General features: G+C 51.6%; 3 protein-coding genes across 3 annotated transcripts; 1 reads left to right on the forward strand and 2 right to left on the reverse strand.

Moving 5' to 3' along the window:
• Window positions 1-8,255: 8,255 nt before the first annotated feature.
• On the forward strand, window positions 8,256-10,053 carry HRG_11280 (kinase; the record flags this gene model as incomplete). Its single annotated transcript, XM_044869750.1, has 7 exons — window positions 8,256-8,599; window positions 8,672-9,021; window positions 9,112-9,154; window positions 9,221-9,248; window positions 9,309-9,724; window positions 9,781-9,858; window positions 9,948-10,053. The coding sequence occupies 7 exons, from the start codon at window positions 8,256-8,258 to the stop codon at window positions 10,051-10,053; spliced, it is 1,365 nt and encodes a 454-aa protein (XP_044715303.1).
• Window positions 10,054-11,197: 1,144 nt separating this feature from the next.
• HRG_11281 (uncharacterized protein) lies at window positions 11,198-11,764 on the reverse strand (the record flags this gene model as incomplete). The annotated part of the gene is made up of 2 exons (XM_044869751.1): window positions 11,198-11,610; window positions 11,695-11,764. The coding sequence occupies 2 exons, from the start codon at window positions 11,762-11,764 to the stop codon at window positions 11,198-11,200; spliced, it is 483 nt and encodes a 160-aa protein (XP_044715304.1).
• Window positions 11,765-21,364: 9,600 nt separating this feature from the next.
• HRG_11282 (uncharacterized protein) lies at window positions 21,365-21,946 on the reverse strand (the record flags this gene model as incomplete). The annotated part of the gene is made up of 1 exon (XM_044869752.1): window positions 21,365-21,946. One exon carries the CDS (start codon window positions 21,944-21,946, stop codon window positions 21,365-21,367), a length of 582 nt encoding a protein of 193 aa, XP_044715305.1.

Below are 21,946 nucleotides of genomic sequence, written 5' to 3' on the forward strand. Positions count from 1 at the left end.
AGCTAGACCAACTACAAAGTTCATAGACCCAGCCTTCGGCCTCAATTCCTGGGACGGATCCTTGGACACCGACTTTCCAGGAATAGCTGATGGGATATATGCAAGGAGCATAAACACGAAAACGGGGTATGAAGAAGGGGCCCAATGATTCAATTGTTGATCTCTGAAGAGCTTCTATAGCGACGAAGAAGCTGCCATCAAGGACACACCTAGCCCTTAACTGCCGCAATAGCAAGGTCAGCCATCACAAATAATCAGCCAGCCACCTGCCACAATCCAAAATTTTAGGCGCGCAACAGCATACTTCGGTGAGTTCTAAAAACTGTCCTTAACTGCCTTCAACAAGGTCTCGTTAAACAGTGAGAATTAGACAGTGTCATCCACTGGCTAACTATTCCTTGACTACCCAGATCCAAAGCAGGCACAATACTTTGTCTTTCTCAACGTGAACTGTAGCCGGCTGAGATATTTGCACTTTCTGTTTACGATCCAGTGGAATATTCCCATGTCCAAACTGAATCGAACACCCTTCACTGGTGTGAATTGGAATGATCTCGCTCGGCGTGTTCGTAAGTCTATACTGCCTCGGGCCAGCAATTCTGAAAATAGAAACTGCCGTACTCTGAAGTTGTCAGGACCAAATTAAAGTAAATAATATGATGGACTAACCTTCTCGCTAAATTTGCTGATAATTAGGCTGCGCAAGTCCTTGTGTGTACCACGTTCTAACCCCTCATAGTCAGTTTTCCTCCATTGCGCATCATTCACTTCCAGCCAACGGCAAAGCTCGTCGACATTCGCCTGCTCCACAGCCTGGAGTGGTCTATGCTGAGGATGGTTTTCCTCCGTGGCGCTCATGTGACCGATCAGAAGGGCACGTTCAAGTAAGGTGTCTTAAGGGGCACGGCTATGAAATATGAAATGTATGCGTGGTTTGGCGAATGCCAATCTTCAGGATAATTTTTAGGCCGCGGGGTGGCTGCCTGAAAATAGCTGACGGCCAATCAGCCCCACGCGTGATTACGTCGGTCCGAACATGCAGCACGTCGTGCCATGACGCCATAGCGGAGGCAATCTGCTTATGCCTCGCATCGAGGGATTTTCCACTCCGCCCTCCGCACAAGCCACATGGCACAAGGTGCTCCTGCTCGAACCTCCTCGCATCAATCGCGCCGCTTTTCGTTCTCATTAAAGTAATAAGCGGTCCTGTTTACCTATGTTTCTGTCTGACTTTTACGCCGGCCAACTCCTTTAGGGAAACAAGTACGCGATCAGCCGGGCAGCCGGGCCAGCCAGGGCTTAGTTCAACGAAATAACGCATCTTCAAAACTTGAGCTTAATGCGTAGAAATGACGTTGTCAGATAGAATAGGCTTACAAGATGTACCAAGAATGCTCCTTAAGGGAGGTGCCCCTATTTTGCGTGGCCCAGTGGTTGATCTGTTGTTTGACAGACGTTAACAACCTTCGCCTGTCTATGCCCGATGCGAATAGCTTCACTTGATAAGTTACGTGTCAGACTGTGCAGCCCAAAGAGGAAGCCTGTACAGTGAGCTACGCTGAATGGCCAATGCAACAGCCCCCTATTTCTCTTCCTCCGACCGGCAAGGCGGATGGCGCCGTGCCCACATGCACAGGGACTTCTTCCAAAACAGCAGAGGGCGCAGAACAGGCTCCCTCTCAGTCCGAGGGATGTCTCAATACCCATTAACACGGGGCTTATCCCCTTAGCTGTAAGGAAGTATGCAACATCGGTCTTTCCGTTTGTGCCTACGTAGTGCTTCCACTGTGCTCTCGACCACCGTTCAACAGTACGCGCTGATGGGGCGTAAGGTATATAGGCCCTGAGAATTGGCGCACCTAATTATACAGTATCGGTAATCCAAGAGCCGCAGCAAGAGCATTAATCTACAGACTCGCTCTCGTCTTAAGTAATTAATTACGTATTGGCTACCTACGACGCGGAAGCTACAGACACAGTAGATGTACAGACGAGCAGCTAACTAGCTACAATTTTCGAGGAAGCGTTTCACTCTTAAGCATGCGGCGTGAAGCCCTACGCCCTTGAAGTCTATATTGTAGAAGAGTATAAGCAAAGAATGGTGTCGCCCTGCCAGATATAGCCAGCGCCGGACGCCAGGGAGTCCACAGTGCAGAAGTTAAGGTGGACATTGAGGTCGAATTTTCACGTAGATACACCGCATCAAGCGGTTATGAGATGCGGACACGTCTTGCGGACGTCGCCGCCAATAGTGAGGATGATCGCCTTCAGGAAAGCCTGTCGATCGCCACAAGCAGCTCGCAGCCATTATTTTCGATGTTGTCCACCTAGCGTACGCTGTAAAAAGCGACGGCAGTGTTGCGGTGCCTCTCACTAAACGTGCACCGCCGCTTTACTTACGATAGAAGCATCACAACTTGTCAATGAGGGGCTTGCGCGACTAGAACGCCTGCCGCGCCATAAACCAGCGTAGGGGCTGGTTGAGGTTTTGAGGGACCTGGGACTGTTCTTACAACGCGTAAAAATTACTTGAGAACGAGATATACGACTAACCACAGGCTTTCCGTGGGAAGCATGCACCACCCCCCCCCCCCCCAAGAGTTTGTTAGCAGAGTAAGTTCGCGGAGCACGAGTCGCGTTGGAAATTTTAAACCGTCACGAGGCTCATATCGCCCTGCAACGCAAGGCGTTGCGGAGAACATAACTTAACGGCTAATATCTCACCTGAAAGTGCAGTTCGGAACTGCTTGCTGTATGTGTTAGCTTCATGGAGTCAGGAGGTTGGCCAGGAGTATTTGAATCCCGGCCACTCACACACTCGTAACTCGGACAGGGTAGGGGATGATGTTTTGGCAGCCGCTTTTTGCATCGACTAGATGCGCAATTGCAGCTTAAAGGGTTCATAGAATGGATGTATAAAAGGGCTTCTTCATCTCTTCTATCTTACTCCAAAGCAGCCAAAGCTTGCTCTTCACTCCATCTTTACATCCAAGTTTTCACTAGTCACCGCGAACGAATCGTCTGTTACTTCGTCATGGCGCCCTGCCCCAACTGTGGACGAAAGAGAGACGGTCTTCCAGGCAAATGCCGGTTCGATCAGCTTGCACATGCGCCAACGGGATGATGACATGCCCTCGTTGCAATGGAGAAGGCATTCACTTTGATCGACGACAAGGACAAATTGAGGATTGCCGTGGTTGTAACATGAGCGGCGTCGTCCGCCACGCTCAATGTGACGGAACTGGCTACGTCTGGACATACGTCACTTGCACTGCTAGCACGCACCGTCGCTAATGCTCTGCCCACGTTGCTTCCCTGCCGGCATTTTCGGTACAGCTTTAAAGAATTGAGATGGACTGGACGGGGGGTAGCTGGTTGGAAGTAGGAGAATTTGACAAGGTTTCTGCTCAAAGAAAGAGCTATCCCTCTCGGCAATAGGCCAAGTTGAGTTCCAGGAGGCAGTACTTGAGTACATGCAGTTTCGTACATGTATTCATAAGGTCGAAGATGAACTATGTCTGTTCACCTACCAGCGCCTAGCCTAAGAAGAAATTGACCACGCTCCAAGTCTCCATACACATAGGCCTTTGACTCGGCAGGAAAGGTGCCATCAGCTACCCAGAGATTAATGAGGTCCTGCATAGGTTCTAGTTCATGGCGCTCTAGCATCTCAAGACTGATTGCTGTTAGAAGGAAGTGGCTAAAACAGCTATTTAGCTGCTTCTCAAGGCACAAATGAAAGAAGGGATCAATAAAATGGCTCCAATAGAGATGAGCATAAATGCGGAACATTTGACGAAAAACTACCTTGCAGGTAATAGCAAACTGCTCTGGGAACCCGCTTCGGATGCCTAACCATCTCTCGTCGCCCAGGCAGGGATTGACCGAATACCTAGGGTCGAATGCAGATGATGTGCCAGACGGATCGGTCGGAAAGATGGCGATGTTGTTGATCTTTGCAGATATCCATCGCTGCAAATGTGTTATGCATTCGTGGGCCGGGAGCTCTACAGGCTTCTGCTCCTCGTCGAGCCAAGTGTAGGAGTGATTCCTGCATCCATAGTTGTAAGCTTTAGGACAGATAAATAGGCAACAAGTAGACCTACTGTCCAGCCGACATCTTGGGGCAAGTAGCCGGTTTGCAGATGGAGGCGCCACGGTGCTCCTGGCCCTCTTTATCATGAACAAGGCGCACGAAACTCCACAATAGTTGGTAATGCTCAACCACTAGGGAAGGAGGATACAGTCAGATGGTGATACATGTTGTAGTATATCATTGATCCGATCGTATAGACGTTACCCTGATGTGCGACCCATTCTCCCGGCTCAACAGTCTTCGGGCGGGCACTAAGAGTCGTCAAGTTTCCTCGGACAATGTGTTTGGCGTGGGAAGGATCGAGCCATAAAGGCAGTGTACGAGACAGGTCTTGAGATTGAGCCATCGCGTCCAGGCCAGCGGTGTGGATCCTTTCCTTCGCTTGGTTCCACTGAGACGGGCGAAGAGTTTTTGGTGGAGATGAAGTGCGAGAGACGCTTGTTTAAATACATCTACTTACTGTGCGCATTCGGGGAGTAGGGGCAGGTCAGGTGACCCTAGATCAGCCATTCCAATATCGAAGCGAATCCCAATAAAGTGGGGGTGGACACGAGTAGCACCTACATTTTATGTAGACTCGCGGGGCTGACGTGACTCATCAAGCAAAACTGGGAAGGGCAAGACGGATCAACATTCGGACCGTAACGGTTCTCCTTTGAAAAGGCGTGACTGCGTAAATGTGCCCACATTACCTACTCGCGCATTGAAATCGACCTCGCCACAGACCAAGCTTGTTGAGCCTCAAGAGAGGCTTGGATCTCGACGGCAACTGCCCTAACGCGCTCTCGCATCGCACCACCGAAGGCGGTATCCGACACCCCATCGACACCGGCGAGTTCACCTGCCTGGTGGACTACGTCAGAATCCATATCAAGACTGCAAGGCGCTGGACGGCCGGGGCAAGGTTGGGGCGACAGGGATACTCTTTAAGCTAGAGCTGGCGCCGTACGGCTACACATTCGTCGGCAAGGGAACGCTGTCGGATCATCTATACATGACAGACAGTGAGACTACTCACAAAGATTTTTTATTACCTCAGCAGTGCTCAGGCCATTTTAATAGGAGTCTAACCGTTTTAGGTCGAAGTATATTTGGTCGAGGAGCGCATGTGACTTACCGATTAGGTATAACGTAATCCACCCCCTTCCCGGTCAGACCCCCTACTCGGTCAGAAAAATTCCCCACCGCCGCGACCCACACTTATGGCAAGACAAACCGAGCACAATAACCACGACATATTTACTCCAAGAGACAAGTAACTCGATTTAGGACTATCTATTACACGTACGGGCAGTGTGTTCAAAAGACCTACATTTACTACACCGTGGTGGTGCACGCTGTCTTGGGACACTTAGCTTCTCTTCTATCTGTCGTTGGACCCGCTCCTCTTCTTCCCGCCGTCGCTTGGCCCGCTCATCTTCCTTTGCTCTCTGTTTCTTGACCCGCTCCTCTTCCTTTTCTCGCCGTAGCTTGAACCATTCCTCGTTCTCTTGTCGCCGTCGCTCGGCCCGCTCTTCTTCTTCTTGTCGTCGCTTGGCCCGCTCCTCGTCCTTCTCTCGCCGGCGCTTGGTCCTCTCCTCTTCCTCCACTCTCCGTCGCTTAACCCGCTCTTCTTCTTCTTCTCTCCGTCGCTTTATCCTAGCCGTGCCTCTGCAACCGATAGAGTACCGCCGTCGCCAATGTATTCACGGCGCTTTTCTTTTCTCTGCTTTCGCCGCTGGTTTTCTGACCGAAGTTGCCGGTTTTCGTCGGCAAGGAGGGCGGCGCCATGCATGGCCATTTGACATCCTTTGATAAGCTGGTTGATAGATTGTGAGACTGGCGAGTCTGGATTTTGTGGCCGGCGTTGAAGAAGGCTTTCGGCGTGAGTGATAAGCTGGTTGACGTTATACGGAGTCTTGGCTGCTTCCAGGCTCTTGTTGGGGCTTGGGGTATTCTTGTCGCCGTGATCGTTACCAACTTTGTCAACCTGAACTTGTAACCGCGATAATACCTTGTTTGGGTCGAACGGAAAGAGGCCTGTTGCCATAAATCCGCTTCGGATATTCGACGGCGAAAGTGCTTGTCGGCGAGCCTCTAAGTATATAGGAAGGAAGTCCTGCTTGTCGATATGATGGATCCCAGCGAGCATTTTCTCTTGAACCTTCCGGCCATATATTGTTTTCAACGGCGAAAAGCACCCGACATCAAGGGCTGCAAGAGATGTGAGGAATGTGCAGGCATTTGGAGTACCACAATGGAATTGGCCGTACAGTACTTGTCAAATTCCGGCGTGACGTGGCTACCGTGCCCGTCGAGAATAAGAAGTCGATGCGTACCAACCGTACGGCGCCGTGTATTCGGATCAAAGACTTCCTTTAGCCAATTCAAAGCAAGGTCGTCGGAAGTCCAGCCGTTCTCACTAACGGCGATATGCCAGTCATCGGGCACTCCTGATTCGTACCAGCTTGCTTGGTGTAACTTGCCCTGGAAGATAACCTTCGCCGGTAAAGCCCAACCTTGGCAATTGATAGACTCGATCACAGTAACCCATTCGCGATTTCCAGGCTGCGTGAGTATTGCCCGACCTCGCCGGTCAGACCGGGTAAGGACTCTCGCCGTTGTGGCGACTCCCATTTGAAACCCCGTCTCATCAAAGTTATAGACATCCTCGTCAAGAATCCCCCATTTCTGTTTCGTCGCCGCGACTCGATCGTACCATCCTTGGATCTTTTGGGGGTCTTCGCATTTGGCGCGTTGATAATCGTATCGGCGAGAGTACTTTGCCTTGATTTCGCCGTGGCGGCCAACAAACTTCCGCACCCAGTTCTCCCCGACAGGATCTTTGCCTCGCTCGGAAAGCAATAAGTTGGCCATCCGACGAGTGTAAGCCACTGTCGGCGGCATTCCTCGCTCGTCCATCGACAAGATCCATTGTACCAGGGCAGTCTCTTCCGTCGCCGTCAACTTTAGGTTGTTCACCTGAGCGTCGCGTCGGCGAATGACACCGCGCAGCCGATCAGATACTGTCGATTGAGGACGTCGTATGCGGCCGCTGCCTTGCGGGTACTTTCGAATTGGCCCTGCTGATAGGCCCTGACGGCGAGCAGGACCCGTTCTTCGCGTGGAACCAATTGGTCTCCCGTCGCCGTCATTGTGCTCGGTTTGTCTTGCCATAAGTGTGGGTCGCGGCGGTGGGGAATTTTTCTGACCGAGTAGGGGGTCTGACCGGGAAGGGGGTGGATTACGTTAGTCCGCTCCGGTGGCGTAGTCACGACCAGGATGGCCTGAGCTCTGCTGAGGTAAGATGAACGGACCGAGGCATGTCATCACTGTATCGGAAAAACTCGGCCCGATTTACAGTCTGGCTGTGCTGTAGTTAGTCACCAAACCGCTTTCCGTTCCAGATTGCAAATTCCTTCGCGTTTCCCGACGCATTACAACTTCCACCGAGCTCCTGATTCCGCATTGTCGAAGCCTTCGCGCTGTATCATACTCGCTGGTGATTTCCGCTGAGTCTGTCAATCATAGGTTTCTTGCCGCGTCGTTACGCCTTCTACGCATTGCCGGATTAAATGGCTAGTCTCTCGGAACACGATCGCCACATCATCGCGCGCCCCTTGGGCAGCTCTCTGTGCCACCTCAGGAAGCTACTTCAGGATGCAGAGCAGTCCTATGCATCAATTTCCCACTCCATGGTGACACTACCAATGACTCCAAAGGGCTGCAAAAGGCGATATCACGACTGCTGACTGCCTTGATGGGGCACGAGACAGCTCTTGATCTCCACTCACCACTGAGCAATCGAAACGTTGCATCCGAACTCGCGTCTATTTTAGGGCATCTTCGTCAAGAGCATTTCGACTACGGTCTCTTCTTTCCACTGGCTAAACTCGTCATTCAAAAGGCGTCCGACTCTGAAACCTGGAGCGCTGTGCTTGATCTCATCACCACTCTCACCCGAGTAACACCTCCTGCAAGCGTTCCTGCGGTATTCGACAGCACGCCCATTTCCCATTCTTCCGCATCCCAGCAAGGTGTCGAACAGACACGTGACGTGGTGGAAAAAAAAGTATTCGAGGAGATAAGACTCTGCACATATCGCGATGTGGAAGGATTTTTTGAGAAATACTTCGAGGGGAAAGACTGGACACGCCGTGCTTTGGACATCTACGAGGAAATGAAGGACCGTCACGTCGATGGCAAGTGGACCGATATTCCTGACCCGCCCGTACAGGCTGAAGTTCTAGACTGGTGGTTTCGATTCCACGAAGACTTCTGCTCAGAGGAACGACGCCGCTACTATTCGACCACGAGCCCGAAGGACCTTGTCGGTGCTGAAGCTCAGCGACAAATTGATCTCTTTGTCAAGCGAAAGAATGGGCAGCCGCCAGACGCCGCGCACGACTGGAGAGATGTTGACGTTATCGGTGAGCTCAAGGCGTCCAATAACAACAAAAAGGCGACGCTTCTCCAGCTCGGCCGATACGTGCGAGACGTTTTCTCCTGCCAACCGACACGTCGGTACGTTCACGCGTTTACAATCTGCGGGCGCGAAATGGAGGTCTGGGTATTTGACCGCTCAGGATGTTACAGCCCTGGTGCGTTCGATATCCATGAAAAGCCCGAACGGTTCATCCAGGTGATCGCCGGTTACACGATGATGAATGACGAAGAACTGGGATTGGATATATTTACAGATCGGGATGGCGACGGTCGTCTGATACACATTGAGCAGGATGGGGCTTCAGGCAGGAAGAGGATGCGATTGGACTCGCAGCCTTTCACCCATCAACGAGCAATCGTCTGCCGCGGGACTTCTTGCTACCTCACGAAGCCTTCGGACGCCGAGGATTGGAGTTGTGTCGCCAAGCTTTCGTGGACGTCCGACAGGCGAAAGCCAGAGGCAGACTTTCTCAGACTGGCGCAACAGAGAGGAGTCGAGGGTATTGCTAAGTTGGTCGGCCATCGTCACATAACCAGCATCAATGAGATGCGAGCAGGCTTGACATTTACAAAGCCTTACTCCTTTCGAGGCCTTCCAAGCACTGTGTCGACTTTTTCGCAGTCTTTTTCCCGGTCTCAGCCTCCCACTGCCCTTTCTCGGTCAACCAGCGAGCTTCCTGGCTTGAGCGTCGCTGACAGGCCGCTGAGAAAGCGCAAGTCGGTTGATGTCGGCCAAAAACCCTCTAAGCGATCAATATCCAGCAGTCAAAGGTTTGGCCAAGGGCAGGATGAGGTTACGTACGATGTGGAGGAAGTGCAGGGGACGAGTCTGCTAGCTCCCACCAACGGACCCTATGATAATCGAGTTTTTCGATGTCTGGTGATCTCCCCAGCTGGCCGGGCGATTCACAAGCACAAGAAAATATCGGAGCTTCTCGGGGCGCTCCGTGACGCCATCAAAGCACACAGGTCCCTGTACCTCAAAGGCAACATCCTGCACCGGGACATTTCCGAGAACAACATCATCATCACCGACAGCAAAACGACTGGTCACATGGGCATGCTGATTGACCTGGACCTTGCCAGAGAACTGGGCAGCGGGCGCAGCGGGGCGCGCTGTCGCACTGGCACGATGGAGTTCATGGCAATTGAGGTCCTGCAAGGGATCTCTCACACCTATCGGCATGATCTCGAATCATTCTTGTATGTGCTTATCTGGCAGTGCGCGCGTCGTGGCTGGGGTAGCAAGTGGCCGAAAGAAACTCTGATAACAAATGGTACACTGGCAGCTACAGAGAAATTGCGCACGCTAAACGAGGAGACATGGGTGTTGATGGGTTTGAAGATATTCTAGAAGAGTTTTCACCTCATTTCGACTGTGTTAAGTCACTCTGCAGAGAAATGCGAGGATTTTGTTTCCTTACAGGGGGGGTCTGTTCGTTGGGACACCCAAGGACCCGGAGATTCTTTACGAGCCGATTATCAAAGCCTTCGGCAAGGCTATTGATGATATCATGGCTATGGAAGGATAAGGTAGTGTCTACTATTATATATATAATGCGGTACACCTGCTAAAACATGTCTGCTCCTCAGTTGGTGGTGGGGAGTTTCGCTAGGTAATCAAGCAATGGTACTCTGCGCATCTGCGTCACTATACCGTCGCAAGCGATCACGGAAAATTTCAAGCTTCTGTTGCAGCGCGTCAGCCTGCCTGACATCGGCAGATTACTGGCACTCGTTGGCCCTTCGTTACGAGTGACCGGCAATCTGAGCCGGGCGGTTACTGGCCACTTTGCCACGACGCTTGATTGGTTACTGGCAATCATGGCTGGGCGGTTACCGACAGCACATAGCTACCATCAGCAAGCGCCCAGAGGTTACCGGAGCCTATAGGCTGCCGGCAATCTCTGCCTGGCAGTTACCAGCACCTTTGCAATCCAGATGCTTGGTTACTGGTTACGAGCCGTTCTTCAGATCACCGTTACTGGTAACATGTGAGCCATTAGCCACCGGCCTTAAACTCGTGCCTGGGCGGTTACCGGCAAGTCCCGTCTCTTGCGTTGCGCGATTACCGGTACCCTACGACGCGCTATTGGGCCGACAAATACATAGCACTCAGGTGCCCAAACATAGCTGCGCCTACTGAGTGGAAGGTCCCAATCTCTGGCCTCGGCTAGTCCCCGAGTTGGCATACTCTCCAAGCACCACTCGCAGAATCCCCTCAATTCCCTTTGCGACGGATCTTCGTTGCCATCACTGGGAGGCAAAGAGGGGTCATGCAATTGAGCAAGCCAATTTTTGCCTGATTAGACGATATAATAGTGGTCAAGAGCGAATGCTAAGAGAGGGATTAAGCTCCTCGTGGACTTGCCAAGCTGTTCGTGTTTTGTTGCCATGGTGTCCGCGCAGGGCATCAGGCGCTCGGTCATGAAGGCGTCACCGATTCGGTGACACCATGATCCCAGATGAGAGAAATGTGGCTCCAGCATGGCTTTCCTGACCGTACGCGAAGCGCCCGCGCGAGCAGAAGAAAAGTACTACACGAGCCTGTTATTGGGCTAACAGCCCCGTTGACTCTATTCAAGAAACCCTTGCTGTTGAATTCTCTCATTCATTCCTGATAAATGTGGCGGAGGGGGGTCGGGGTTATTGGGGTCCTTTTGCCAGTCTCGCTTTCTACTCAGATTCGGTATCCATGTCGACATGGCCAGATCGTCCCATCTCCTTTTCCCACGATACCTGACCAAACTCATCCACTATGAGCTCTTCGGCCTCTTCCAATGCCCGCTTGCCCCGGAGATCGTCAATAGACACCCAGGTTGGCTTCCAAATGACCTTGTATTCGATGGATCCGTTCCATGCCTTTCGTACCTCCCCCAAACGTAAGAACTCATATTCCTGACTGCTACACGTCGCAATGCGCTTCTTTTGGATACGGTTTAAAGCAGTGGTAGCTGGGCGTGGCGTAACGTTCCTCTTCCGCTGGCTTCGGCGGGGTTGGGTTACCCCGGACTGTTCACAGATTGCGATCGCTTCGGAAAGCGCCTGGTGCTGAGGCTCTGGGCAAAGAGACTCAAGAGTTCCGTTCTCTGCAAAAAGTTGTGAGTAGTGCAAGTGCAGGTCTCAGGCATGGGAACTCGTGCTACCTTGACGTGCCGAAATGCTGCGTCTACGTGGCTCAATTTGCTCGCTGATGACCCTTTCATACTCGGAGAAAAGAATTTGAAGACGATTGGCGTCCATGGCTGGGCCCGTGACGGGTGTTGGGGATTGCATGAGGGATGGGGGTGATCTCCCCCCCCCCGTCTCTGGGTTCGTCGACTTGGTGACAGGAACGCCAGATTCAACGTCGGGGGTCTCATAACCAGGCTCCGAGATAGTCTGGCTGGATTTGTCAGTACTTCCCATTTCGCTGCTGGAGCCAGAGTCGCTGTTCCTCGAACTGGTTGGCGAAGGAGATACATTCGAGCAAGGGAAGTTCCACGTGACAGCAGATTGATTCGATGAATGATCTCGACCGGGAGAGGGCCAGCGGTATGTCTTCTTCAGAGTCATACGGTCCATCTTCACAGTCGTCCTAGGAAATAAAAGCTTGGAAGAGAATGGTTAGATGGCGAGGAATTCGGCGGATCCATGGCCTTTTTATGGACAAGTCCACCCATCCATGGCCGTAGCTGGATGAGAAAGAAGGGGAACACCAGGCCCAACTTTGCCGAAGTCATGGCCGTGACGTGTCAGTGCCCCCTCCTCTCCAAGGCACAGCCTTCCCACCCATCTTGGATGTCGTGGGCGGCAAGTGACAAGCCGGCAAGGCCAACAGGCCCCCCCTGTACTTTTTCCACTTTCCACTCTTTCGGGTCTCAACTCTCACTGGCCACCGGCCCCCTCTTCCTTCACAAACCTCGCTTACTCTGTTCCCCTTGAGTTGAGGGATCGCAAAGCTGCAGCGGAGGAGGGGGCCAAGCACCCAATCTCAGAGCGCTCCGGACAAGCCGCTGGTCCAGGGCTTCAGGCAAGATCACCGGACCACCTAACCAACGAACGTCATTTTGGGACAACCAATAGTCGGGCGCTCAGGCACGCGCCGTGGCGCGGAAAGCTGCGCACCCGAAACTCGTACGATTCGGCGCAGCCTGCGAGATTGAGGAAGGATCCTCCGACCTTCATGGGGCCACAGGAATAACCTAGGGTGGACGAAGACAGAGATAGCATCGAGCCACGAATCACAACATCGAGGTATGGCGTGCGCCGCGATTGTGGTCGCAGATTGCGGGGCCCATGTCGGCGGCATTCTTATCGGAGGACGGCCAGTTGCTGTGATGCCCAATCGAGGAGGCTTCAACAGCCAACCCCGAAGCAGGCCAGTGTTCCATCGGTGGTCGTCTCGGGCGCGCCGAGGGACTTTTTATGGAGCTAACGGAGACGGTGGGAGGTCAGCTGGCCTGATCTCTGCATATGTTCATATGCAGTATGCCTTGCGAAGGCAAGGCAGACTTTGCCACGTCATCCGATTCCAGAACAGCGAGCAATCGCAGCGGAAGCCTGTGGATCATCGCGGGCATGACGACCGCCAGGTCACGCAGGATCTAAGGATCGAAAGGGTAGTCGTGGTCACGTCAAACTGTTGTTAAAAGTATTGAGGGCGACGGCCAGGCGAAAACTCGTCCACATCAGCGAGTGAATGCCCCTTAGCTTCAGGGCGCTGAAGAAGCAAGAGTAGCCCCTTCCCTCCCCCTTGGTCAAGGCGAAAGACCGAAGGGACCAAAGGCGCGGCTAAGGAAGCGGACACGCAGAATCCGGGGCGTCAGGAACTCAGCTGAACATACAGATAAGGAGCCCGGGGGGGCAGTGTGAGCGGGGCATACCTAGGTCAAGTAAAGGAGGGGGCTTTGCATCAAACATGGCCGGCCGGCAGGGGATGGCGGTGAGAGAGAGAGGAAAGAAAAGGAGCGTCGGGGTTGAAGGGGGGAGGGAGTGTGGGTGTTCTTATAGCAATCCCTCATGCAGCAATGGGCCGAAAGGAGATGGGGTTTGCCTAAAGCGGAAGGCGGTGGGGGGCGGCGGGGAATTTGCAACGACCGACTTTACGGGGCAGATCCAACAGTCCAAAGCCATGATCAAGCTTCCTGTGCATTCTCGTAGCCAGTAAGCGCTGCTTGCATCTCTGGTGGCTGAATCAAGGAGCTGACGGAAGCTCGGCACAGTAGTTGGGTGGCGAATGGGCGCAAGAGTCGTGATGAAAGTGGTGATGTTCGTAAGTGACTATTGGTCCTTTTTTTGGACTCGGCCGGCAATGTGAGCACAGATCATCGATGACCAGGCTCTGGCGTCCACACCGAGCTCGAAAATAGCAGTATAAAAGCCCCGAGTCCGATTCGAGTTTTGCAGGTCCGAACTCGAGCCCTTTGGCAGTTCTTACAAATAAAGAGAAGCTCCAGTCGAGACAGCATTTTGACGAATTCGATCTCGACGGCAGGGCACGAGATAATACGACCCGCCACCAGCTACATAGCGGGCTACACCGTTCGTGTTTATACCGCGAGAGGACGCTTTGCTTCACTGTATCGTGGCGGGAAATGGCTGCAGCATGAATTGGAGCGGAGTGTTCGCTTTTTGTTCGTCATATAAAAGAACGCTTAGCCTCAGTTCACAAATCTAGTAAATCGTTGCAGAATATGTCCTGCAAGCACAGCTCCTGGTTACGACTCGTGCGGAAAGAGGGCGAAGTGAAGCTTCAAGCCACGAACCGACCTGATTGTCTCATCGAATCGCTGCGCGACCCTGATGTTGAGACACCGAGTCTTATCCTCCTGGTAGGCAACCGAGCTAAGGCCAGGGCGCTGAAGCAATTGGGGTTAGACACTTGGGAGGGGAGCGGACACCGTGGCCACGGGGAAGTTCACCTTTTCTTGTCGACAGCGTGCAAGCGGAATCCAAGACCCTTGCTGCTAGCGGAGACGGACATTCCGTCCCACAATCGACTCCAAAGCTCTGGCCAGCCTCAACGATGTCATGAGACCATCGAATACAGCTTACCGATGAACGACGAGAATGGTTCTCTGAAATATGCTTGCCTGGCTGCTGGCGTCCATTATCGCATACTGTTTCCTTTCTCAGACGTCGTATGTCTATTCACCGACGATCTTGGCGGCATCGCAGATGCAGTTCAGCAGATCTCGCGTTGGATCGACAAAGGACAGCCCTCTACGCCTTATATTCTACCCCATATCCTTCTGGTTACAGAGAAGGAACTAGGTGTACACGAGTATACCGAGTTCCAAGATCTTTTGCGGTCTCAAAACTCCATGGATCCCTACAACCGTTGCAAGAAAATCCGCCTCGTAGGTCTTTCTACATGGGTAAGGCTAAGAAGAAGCCGAACCTATCATCATACTAGCTGGGATCAATTCAAGAACGAGCTATATAGCTCTGTCATTGACATGCAGAAATCGCGTGGTTGCAATCACATGTTGTTCTCTGCGACGCACCTCGCACGCCTTGTGCACTGCGCCGCCAAACAGCAATTAAGTCAACTAGAGCCATTCGACTTCGTAAGAAGCTCTCGCTCAAATAACACGGTGCCCGAGAAACTATCGACCTATTTGAAAGACTTCCTCGGGAGATTTGATTCTCTAGAGAATCTGAAGAATTTCGCCATACCGGTCCTGGCCTCCAGCTTCATACTGGATCAGTATGTACCGCGAATGCATGGTAAGCCTTTATTATGTCGCTCCCCAAGGCTGTTTCACGGTTTGCGCCTGAGCTAAGCGATACCCCTAGCCTTTAAGCCACAATTGATCTTTGCCGCATTGTACAGGCAAACATGCATCAGTGTATGCAGGGAGGCTGTTCTTGCTCATCAAAATTCCTTGCATCTGGTTTTACCTTCTTCGTTCGCCACTCTTGTGGAAAAAGAGCTACTCTCTCAATTTGAATCGTACCTGTCTTATGGCAAGCCTGCTGCAACTTTCCATCGCGAGCAACTGGCGCGGTTTCGACAAGACTGGATACGGTTTTATTCCGAAGATACATGTTTCAGCTGTCTCTTTCGGCGTCCGATGTACAAGCTACCTTGTGGTCACCTCGTGTGCCTGAATTGCCTGAAGGTCTTTGGCCATAAAGATGACAGCAAGCTATACCTTTACTCTTGTCTCTTGTGTGGGATGGACAGCTTAGGTTTTCGAATAACGATCAAACCAGACACAGCATCAGTCCGTGTTCTGAGCATAGATGGGGGAGGGACTCGTGCGCGCATACCTTTAACCTTCCTCCAGGAAATACATAACTCCGTCAGGCTGCCATACCCGTCCAAAACCACTTCGAGGTTGCCTACGGAACTAGCTCAGGTACAGTACTGCCGTTCTACCGCTCGCGCAACAGAAGCTTATCAAACCAGGGGCCATCAGCGTTTGCGGACTTTTCATCAACGGTTGGCCAATAGAAGATTGCATAGCTTCTTCTGAAGCGATAGCGAAGTTAGCCTTCAGGCCTCGGGTGTGTCTCAACTTCCTCTAGCATGGCTTCCTCCTATTCGTGTCTTTTGGCAGATTCTGCTATCCCTAGCATATGACTGCAGGTATCCTGCTCGAGGACTAGAGAAAGCATTGCAACAGCTTTTCGGCACGAAGCGCGGCATTTTAGATCAATCAGCAGCAACGGAGATGGGACAGTTTGTTGGCATGCCAGTAACAGCAACTGGCGATGCCAGTACATATATCGTTACCAACTATAACGGTGTTGGGAACAGTGATGAAAGGGCCGGTACGTTCGTTCCTAGTGTACGGCGCCGCGGATCGATCCGCGCTTGGCGCTGATCTCATCGCCTATAGGGTATCGGAATATTCAGCCGGCAGCCGGTATCAGCGGCGTTCCTCTTTGGAAATTGTAACAAACAATGCCATCCTCTACCGCACGATGAATGCTAACATTTTGAGTAGTCTTCGAGGCAGCACAGCCGCTCCCTTGTAAGTAGTTCCAGCGAAGCCATGTTCTGCTGCTGATTGGTCCAGCTATTTTTCGCCCCAGCTCATAGAAGGCTTTGGCAATGTCCAAGATGGAGGGTTGGCATACAACAACCCCACGTCTATGGCTTACGAAGAATCTAAAAGATTGTTCCTGATTCTCGGACCAGCATAGTGGTTTCCCTCTCGACTGGTTCTGCAAGGCCGAAGGAGTCACAACCATCTACTACGCGGCGCTCATTGCTCGACTTCGTTCTCAACAGGGGGCCTCAAGTCCTATCTCGCCGTTTGATGGAGGATTCCTGCTTCGCCAGACTCTTCCGAGCATTTGTGAAGCAAAGCGAGCTTCTTGGCCATCGAAATATGGATCATGAGGGAGAGCTATTTCGATTTAATCTTGAGTTCGAAGGTCGCGGGCCGAGATTGGACAACGTCACAGGGCTAGAGGAACTTGGACGAAGCGCGAAGGAATCTATCCGCAAGTCGCCAGAGCTAACGAGGCTGTCCCTTTGCATTCGTGCAGAGCTGTTTTTCTTTGAGCTAGACTATATGCCTCGGCTGCTGAACGGGTTCTACGAATGCGTGGGTCATCTGCATTGTCGCCTGCCCCCCGGAACGCCAGCATTCAACACCTTTCTGGATCAACTTGATCGCGCTTCAGCAACTTTCAAAATTGCGGGTGCGGTCCTCGCCGTCAGTTCTCAGGGCCGCGATCTAACTGACCGAGGAGCCTATTTCCGTCAAGAGATCAGGTTTCGGGTGTCTGGGCGGCGGGTTCCCTTTAAGATTATGTTGAGGGAGGGGCATGTGGGGGACAATCACATAAGCGGCTCCCCCTTTACTATTGACTGGCTCAACCAGGCGCAAAGGCTTGATGCCTGCTTTGGCTCGGCCGATCATCGTCCGAAAAGGAAACGAGATTGGGAAGCGGCGAGGGAAATGCCTAAGCGACAGAAAAGGGGAAAATGCGAGCGATATGTGACTGGTACTTCGCCACTCTTCATGTAACCTTATTTTGCGGGAAAGTATACGTCTGAAAACGTGCTATATTCCTTAATCATCGTCACTGTCAACGTAATATAACCCTCTCAGTATCCTTCTTTCCATACCCTCAGCATTTCCGTGTCGGGAGGTTGCGATAAACCTTCGAAAACAAAGTCGATCCCGGAGAAGATTGTCTGAATCGTACGGGTTGCTATCATGTCGACGCCGTATGTAAGGGTGGTACAAGCCTACAAAGTGTTTACATGCAGGAGCGATTTAAAGAAGGGTTACAGATGCCTTATTGGGCGTCGAGAAATTCTGTGCGTCCACTTATCATTGCAAACACAGCTGAGCTCTTCATTGTCTTGATCACTCAGTGGTGCTACGGAGACTCTAGTGTGTGGCGTTTGAGCTCCTGCAACGCCGGCAGGGACTTATCCAGCTCCAAAAGATATGTGGAGATGACGGTTTTGAGCGAAACTATCAAATCCGTTTGATCTTGAATCTGCATCTCAAGAGTTCGCTGGCTTGCCCTTAGTTGATGATTCTCCTCCTCCGCTATTTCTCTGCACCGACATTCTTCAGAGACCTTTTGACTGAGGACTTGAGTTTGAAGACAAAGCCTATTTTTCTCCTCTTGCAGTAGATCTATTGCCGTCTGAAAGCTAGGAGCTGAACTTGATGACTATACCAGTGTTACGTATGGGGAGACCGGGAGGGAAACGCAGCATACTGTAGCCTGGGACTCAGCTTCGAAGCCTTGGGCGGTCGAGAATATTGCTTCGAATGTGTGGCCGACTTCCCTTGAGAGCAGGCGGTAGGTGCTTATAGAATGATCGCTCAAGTTCTTCAAGAATATTCGGGACAAATACGGCTTATCGGGAAGGATGCTCCAAGAATAGAAATCCTTCTCTCTAGGGATAAGACGAACTTCTGAAGGCTCAGTTCTGATGCCCAACCTATCGACTGAAAAAGTGTTAGCGTTCTGTGAAAAGGGTTTCTTGGCGGGCTTACGAATATGTGCCGACAGTCTTTCTCGACACTGGTCCCTTTCCGCCTGCGCTCAGCGTTGCTATGGCGCACAGAACTCATGATCTTCTGCGCGGCACTGAACACCTGACACTAAAGCTTCAAGTCCAGCTGCACGAGACCAGGAGAATAGGGTAGCAGGCCTCATAATGGCCGTTGAGGAGGTTGCAGCACAGGTTCTATAGCCGCTTTTTCCTACCGGGGAGCCAGATGTAGCTGCGGGTGTAGCTTAGCGGAGTAACACGCAAGAGTGATGACGCCTCCAGGCTTACCGCTTACGTGGTATTCCACGGAGGAGGACGTCTGCAAAGCAGGGCAGTATGATTCGTGAGGAGAAGGTATACTTTCTACTTCGTTTCTTGCGATTTGACCCACTTAGACCAAAGAGATCTGTTGCCAACCGGCAATACCCTCCCGTATATCCTCCAGAATTGGACGAGATGATGGCAAAAATGCATTCGATTGTAGCCAAGTAATATACTAGCCAAAATATCGACTTCTTTCATCTAAAGTCGCTGCTCTCTCGACTGTGAGGCTTCTCAACTGCCGCCCGCTTGCTAGTGCATTCAAGCCGATCGTTCTGCCTTGTAGTGGTTGAAAATCCATTTCCCTAATAGTAATTCGATGGGATGAAGCGCTTGCAACCTCTTTTACTTTGTCTCTCACCCGTCTACTAGAAGAGACAAGGACAAGCGTCGTGCTCCTAGTATGGTCCTCGGAGGCTGTGAAATAGCTTTTCATAGGATCATGAAAAGCATCAGGATCCGTCAATATTTTCTGAAAATCTGGAGCTCCTGGAAGAATGGCTACGCGGCCGACGTTTTCTGTCGAACGCCGGCCATCTTCGTGAACTAGAACCTTCATCCTCTGCGATATGGTTAGTTTTGCTCCCAGTCCTGTGATAACTACTTGCCTTTGCTGATAAGTCTTTGTCCAAGGCTTCGTTGAAGAGATCCAGTATGTGAGAAGGATCTGAAAGAATCAGTCTCGTTCGAACCGGAGTGATTCAAGCATACCTGAGGCTCGTTTCATCCAAACGACCCGTATCTGGCGAGTGCGGCTTGTTGCAAAGGCACGTGCCATTTCCTCGAGACAGGTAAACATAGATAAAACACCGAAACCTTCTGCAATCATAACCACTATGTTGAACTTCTCATGGTATCCGGGCCCCATGTGGCCCCGTAAAAAAGACTCGTCGCTCAGCGTATGCGCTCTCGTTCGCCACAAGACTATGCCAGAGCTTCTGGCTTAGGCCACGATGAGGCTCAACGAGCATCTCGAGATTTGAACGTTCCTCGCTCCACCAATATCGTGATACTGTATAAGGATGACTTGACCAAAACTGCACACTTGGGATCCAAACGTTGATGTATTGTCCTGCCGCAACTCTTAGCGGCTGTGAGACACGGACTACCATATAGATGGAGCCATCTAGTCGTTTCAGAAACGCACGCGGCGAGGGCATATGTAGATTGGTGTTCCGCCAGAGTATCCGAATATAATAGCCTATATTGATAGAGCAGATGGCTCCTCCGTAAACGTACAATGGCATACGTTCAAACCTAGCAACCGAAAAGGTGTGATCAACGATGCCGACTATAAGAATCAGAGCGACAGACTGGTGAAGTCGAAGATGGAGCTCGAAGGGAAGGGCGACTTTAAGCAGTGACGCGAAAGCAAGCAGAAGGAACGAAAATGCAGCCTAAAAAGTATCAGCACTTGTTCTTTCAGGCGAGAAGTGACCCGACGAGAGTTTAGGGTTCAGACAAGAAGCTTCTTAATATCTACCCAACTGTTGATGTCGAATTGCGTCCCTTTGCCCACCATTGTAACGCCGTGGAAAGGAACAGGCCAAATGAAACTGCACCTGAGACACGGTGAGCCTTTTGTAACTGGCGAGTGACAAACCCAACATATCTGCGATGAATGAGTGGTGCAAAGAAAGATACAGCGGCATCAGGTTGACGACTGAGAGACGACCCGCTCTAGATGCAGCTTCACTCGGTGAAGCGAGTGATAATACTTGACCCCTTTGTGGTAGCCTCAAACGAAACCTTGCAAAAACGCATAAACCATTGACAGCAACATATGTAGTGTTGAGCAAGGCTGAAGACAAGAGCCATGGGCCCAGCATGCGATGTCGTTTCACCATCACACTGTAAGCAACCTTGTTCGCGACAGTCGCGGAGACGTCTGATACGCTTTCCTGCCGGCCGGTTAGAAACGACGAGGAGCAATACAAGGATGAGTGAGATGCAAGCGGCATAGGCTTCTGGTAAGTCCATTTTCTACGTGGACGGGGCAGGTAAGCTGGGCAGAATGGAGAAGACATCTTTTAAATAAGCTTGAACTCGAAACGTCTCTGATTCGTGACCTCGGCCAGCTTGACCAGATCCAAAAGCGACTCCTCGCAAGCGATGTCATTTTTGAACCCACCAAGAAATGGATGCTTAATCACTTAGCCTGAGGTTTTGCTCTACCGGATGAGTGAAGACACGCACCTGGCAAAGCTCCGACGCAGTGCTAACCGAAGTTGTTGCAGCTACGAAGTCTGCCACTTTGTCGCGACTGAGCCAGCGCCGATCCTTAAGTCCCGGTCCCGGATCTTTTTGCAGAAACCAAAGCGTGACTGTTCTAAGATCTTCCATGTTCCTTGAGGCAACGTCTCTATTCAGTTTCTCAAATTTCTCAGGGCTCGCTAATTGATCTCGTTAGCCACAGGGCGCCGCCGTTAGAAAACGGGTTGAGGTTCATGGTACGAAGCGGACCTGCGCACCTAGCTTGACGACGCCATTCTGGTTGAGAAGAACGTTTTGGTAGCTCAGCTGCCCATGGCCGAATCCTTGACGCTCTAAATATGCCAGGCCATCTAGTGTCTGATGATGAAGTAAGCTACGCGACGGTTCGTCCGTAACGGGCGTACCTGACGAAGCAATGCAACGGCTTGCAGCTCACTCGGGTAGGCTGGGCAGTTGACGAGTTGACGTAGCGAGATGGCCATTTCCTCAAACACGAGGTAGAAGCCACTAGGGGAATCGTTGAAGACTTCTAAGATGGACACGATATTTTTGTGATTGAAGTGGTAGTAAGCAAGAGGGGGCTGCCCCGTATCGACCGATGGGAATGATCTAATGTTAACAACTCGGCGAGGTGACTTAGCGCTGATGGCAAGTGAGATATTCCCTTCAAAATCAAGGATCTTGTAAATCTCTCTGTAACTATCCCATGGCTTCCCAGTTTTGGCGCCAGGGATATTTCTCCCAGTCGGAGCTTCCTTATCGGTCGAGCTCGGCTCATCTCCCTTCAGCAGCGAGCGCCTATTCCAGTATGGAGAAGGTTTTGGGGCCTTGGTCTTATCCCTCTCGCCTTCCGTCATAGAAGGCGATTGGGGGGTATCGTGATTTGAGAAAAGGTGAGTAGATCGGCCACGGCGGTTCGTATTCAAGTTCAT

Source organism: Hirsutella rhossiliensis, assembly GCF_020360975.1.
Source record: "Hirsutella rhossiliensis strain HR02 chromosome Unknown scaffold00019, whole genome shotgun sequence".
NCBI lineage: Eukaryota > Fungi > Ascomycota > Sordariomycetes > Hypocreales > Ophiocordycipitaceae > Hirsutella > Hirsutella rhossiliensis.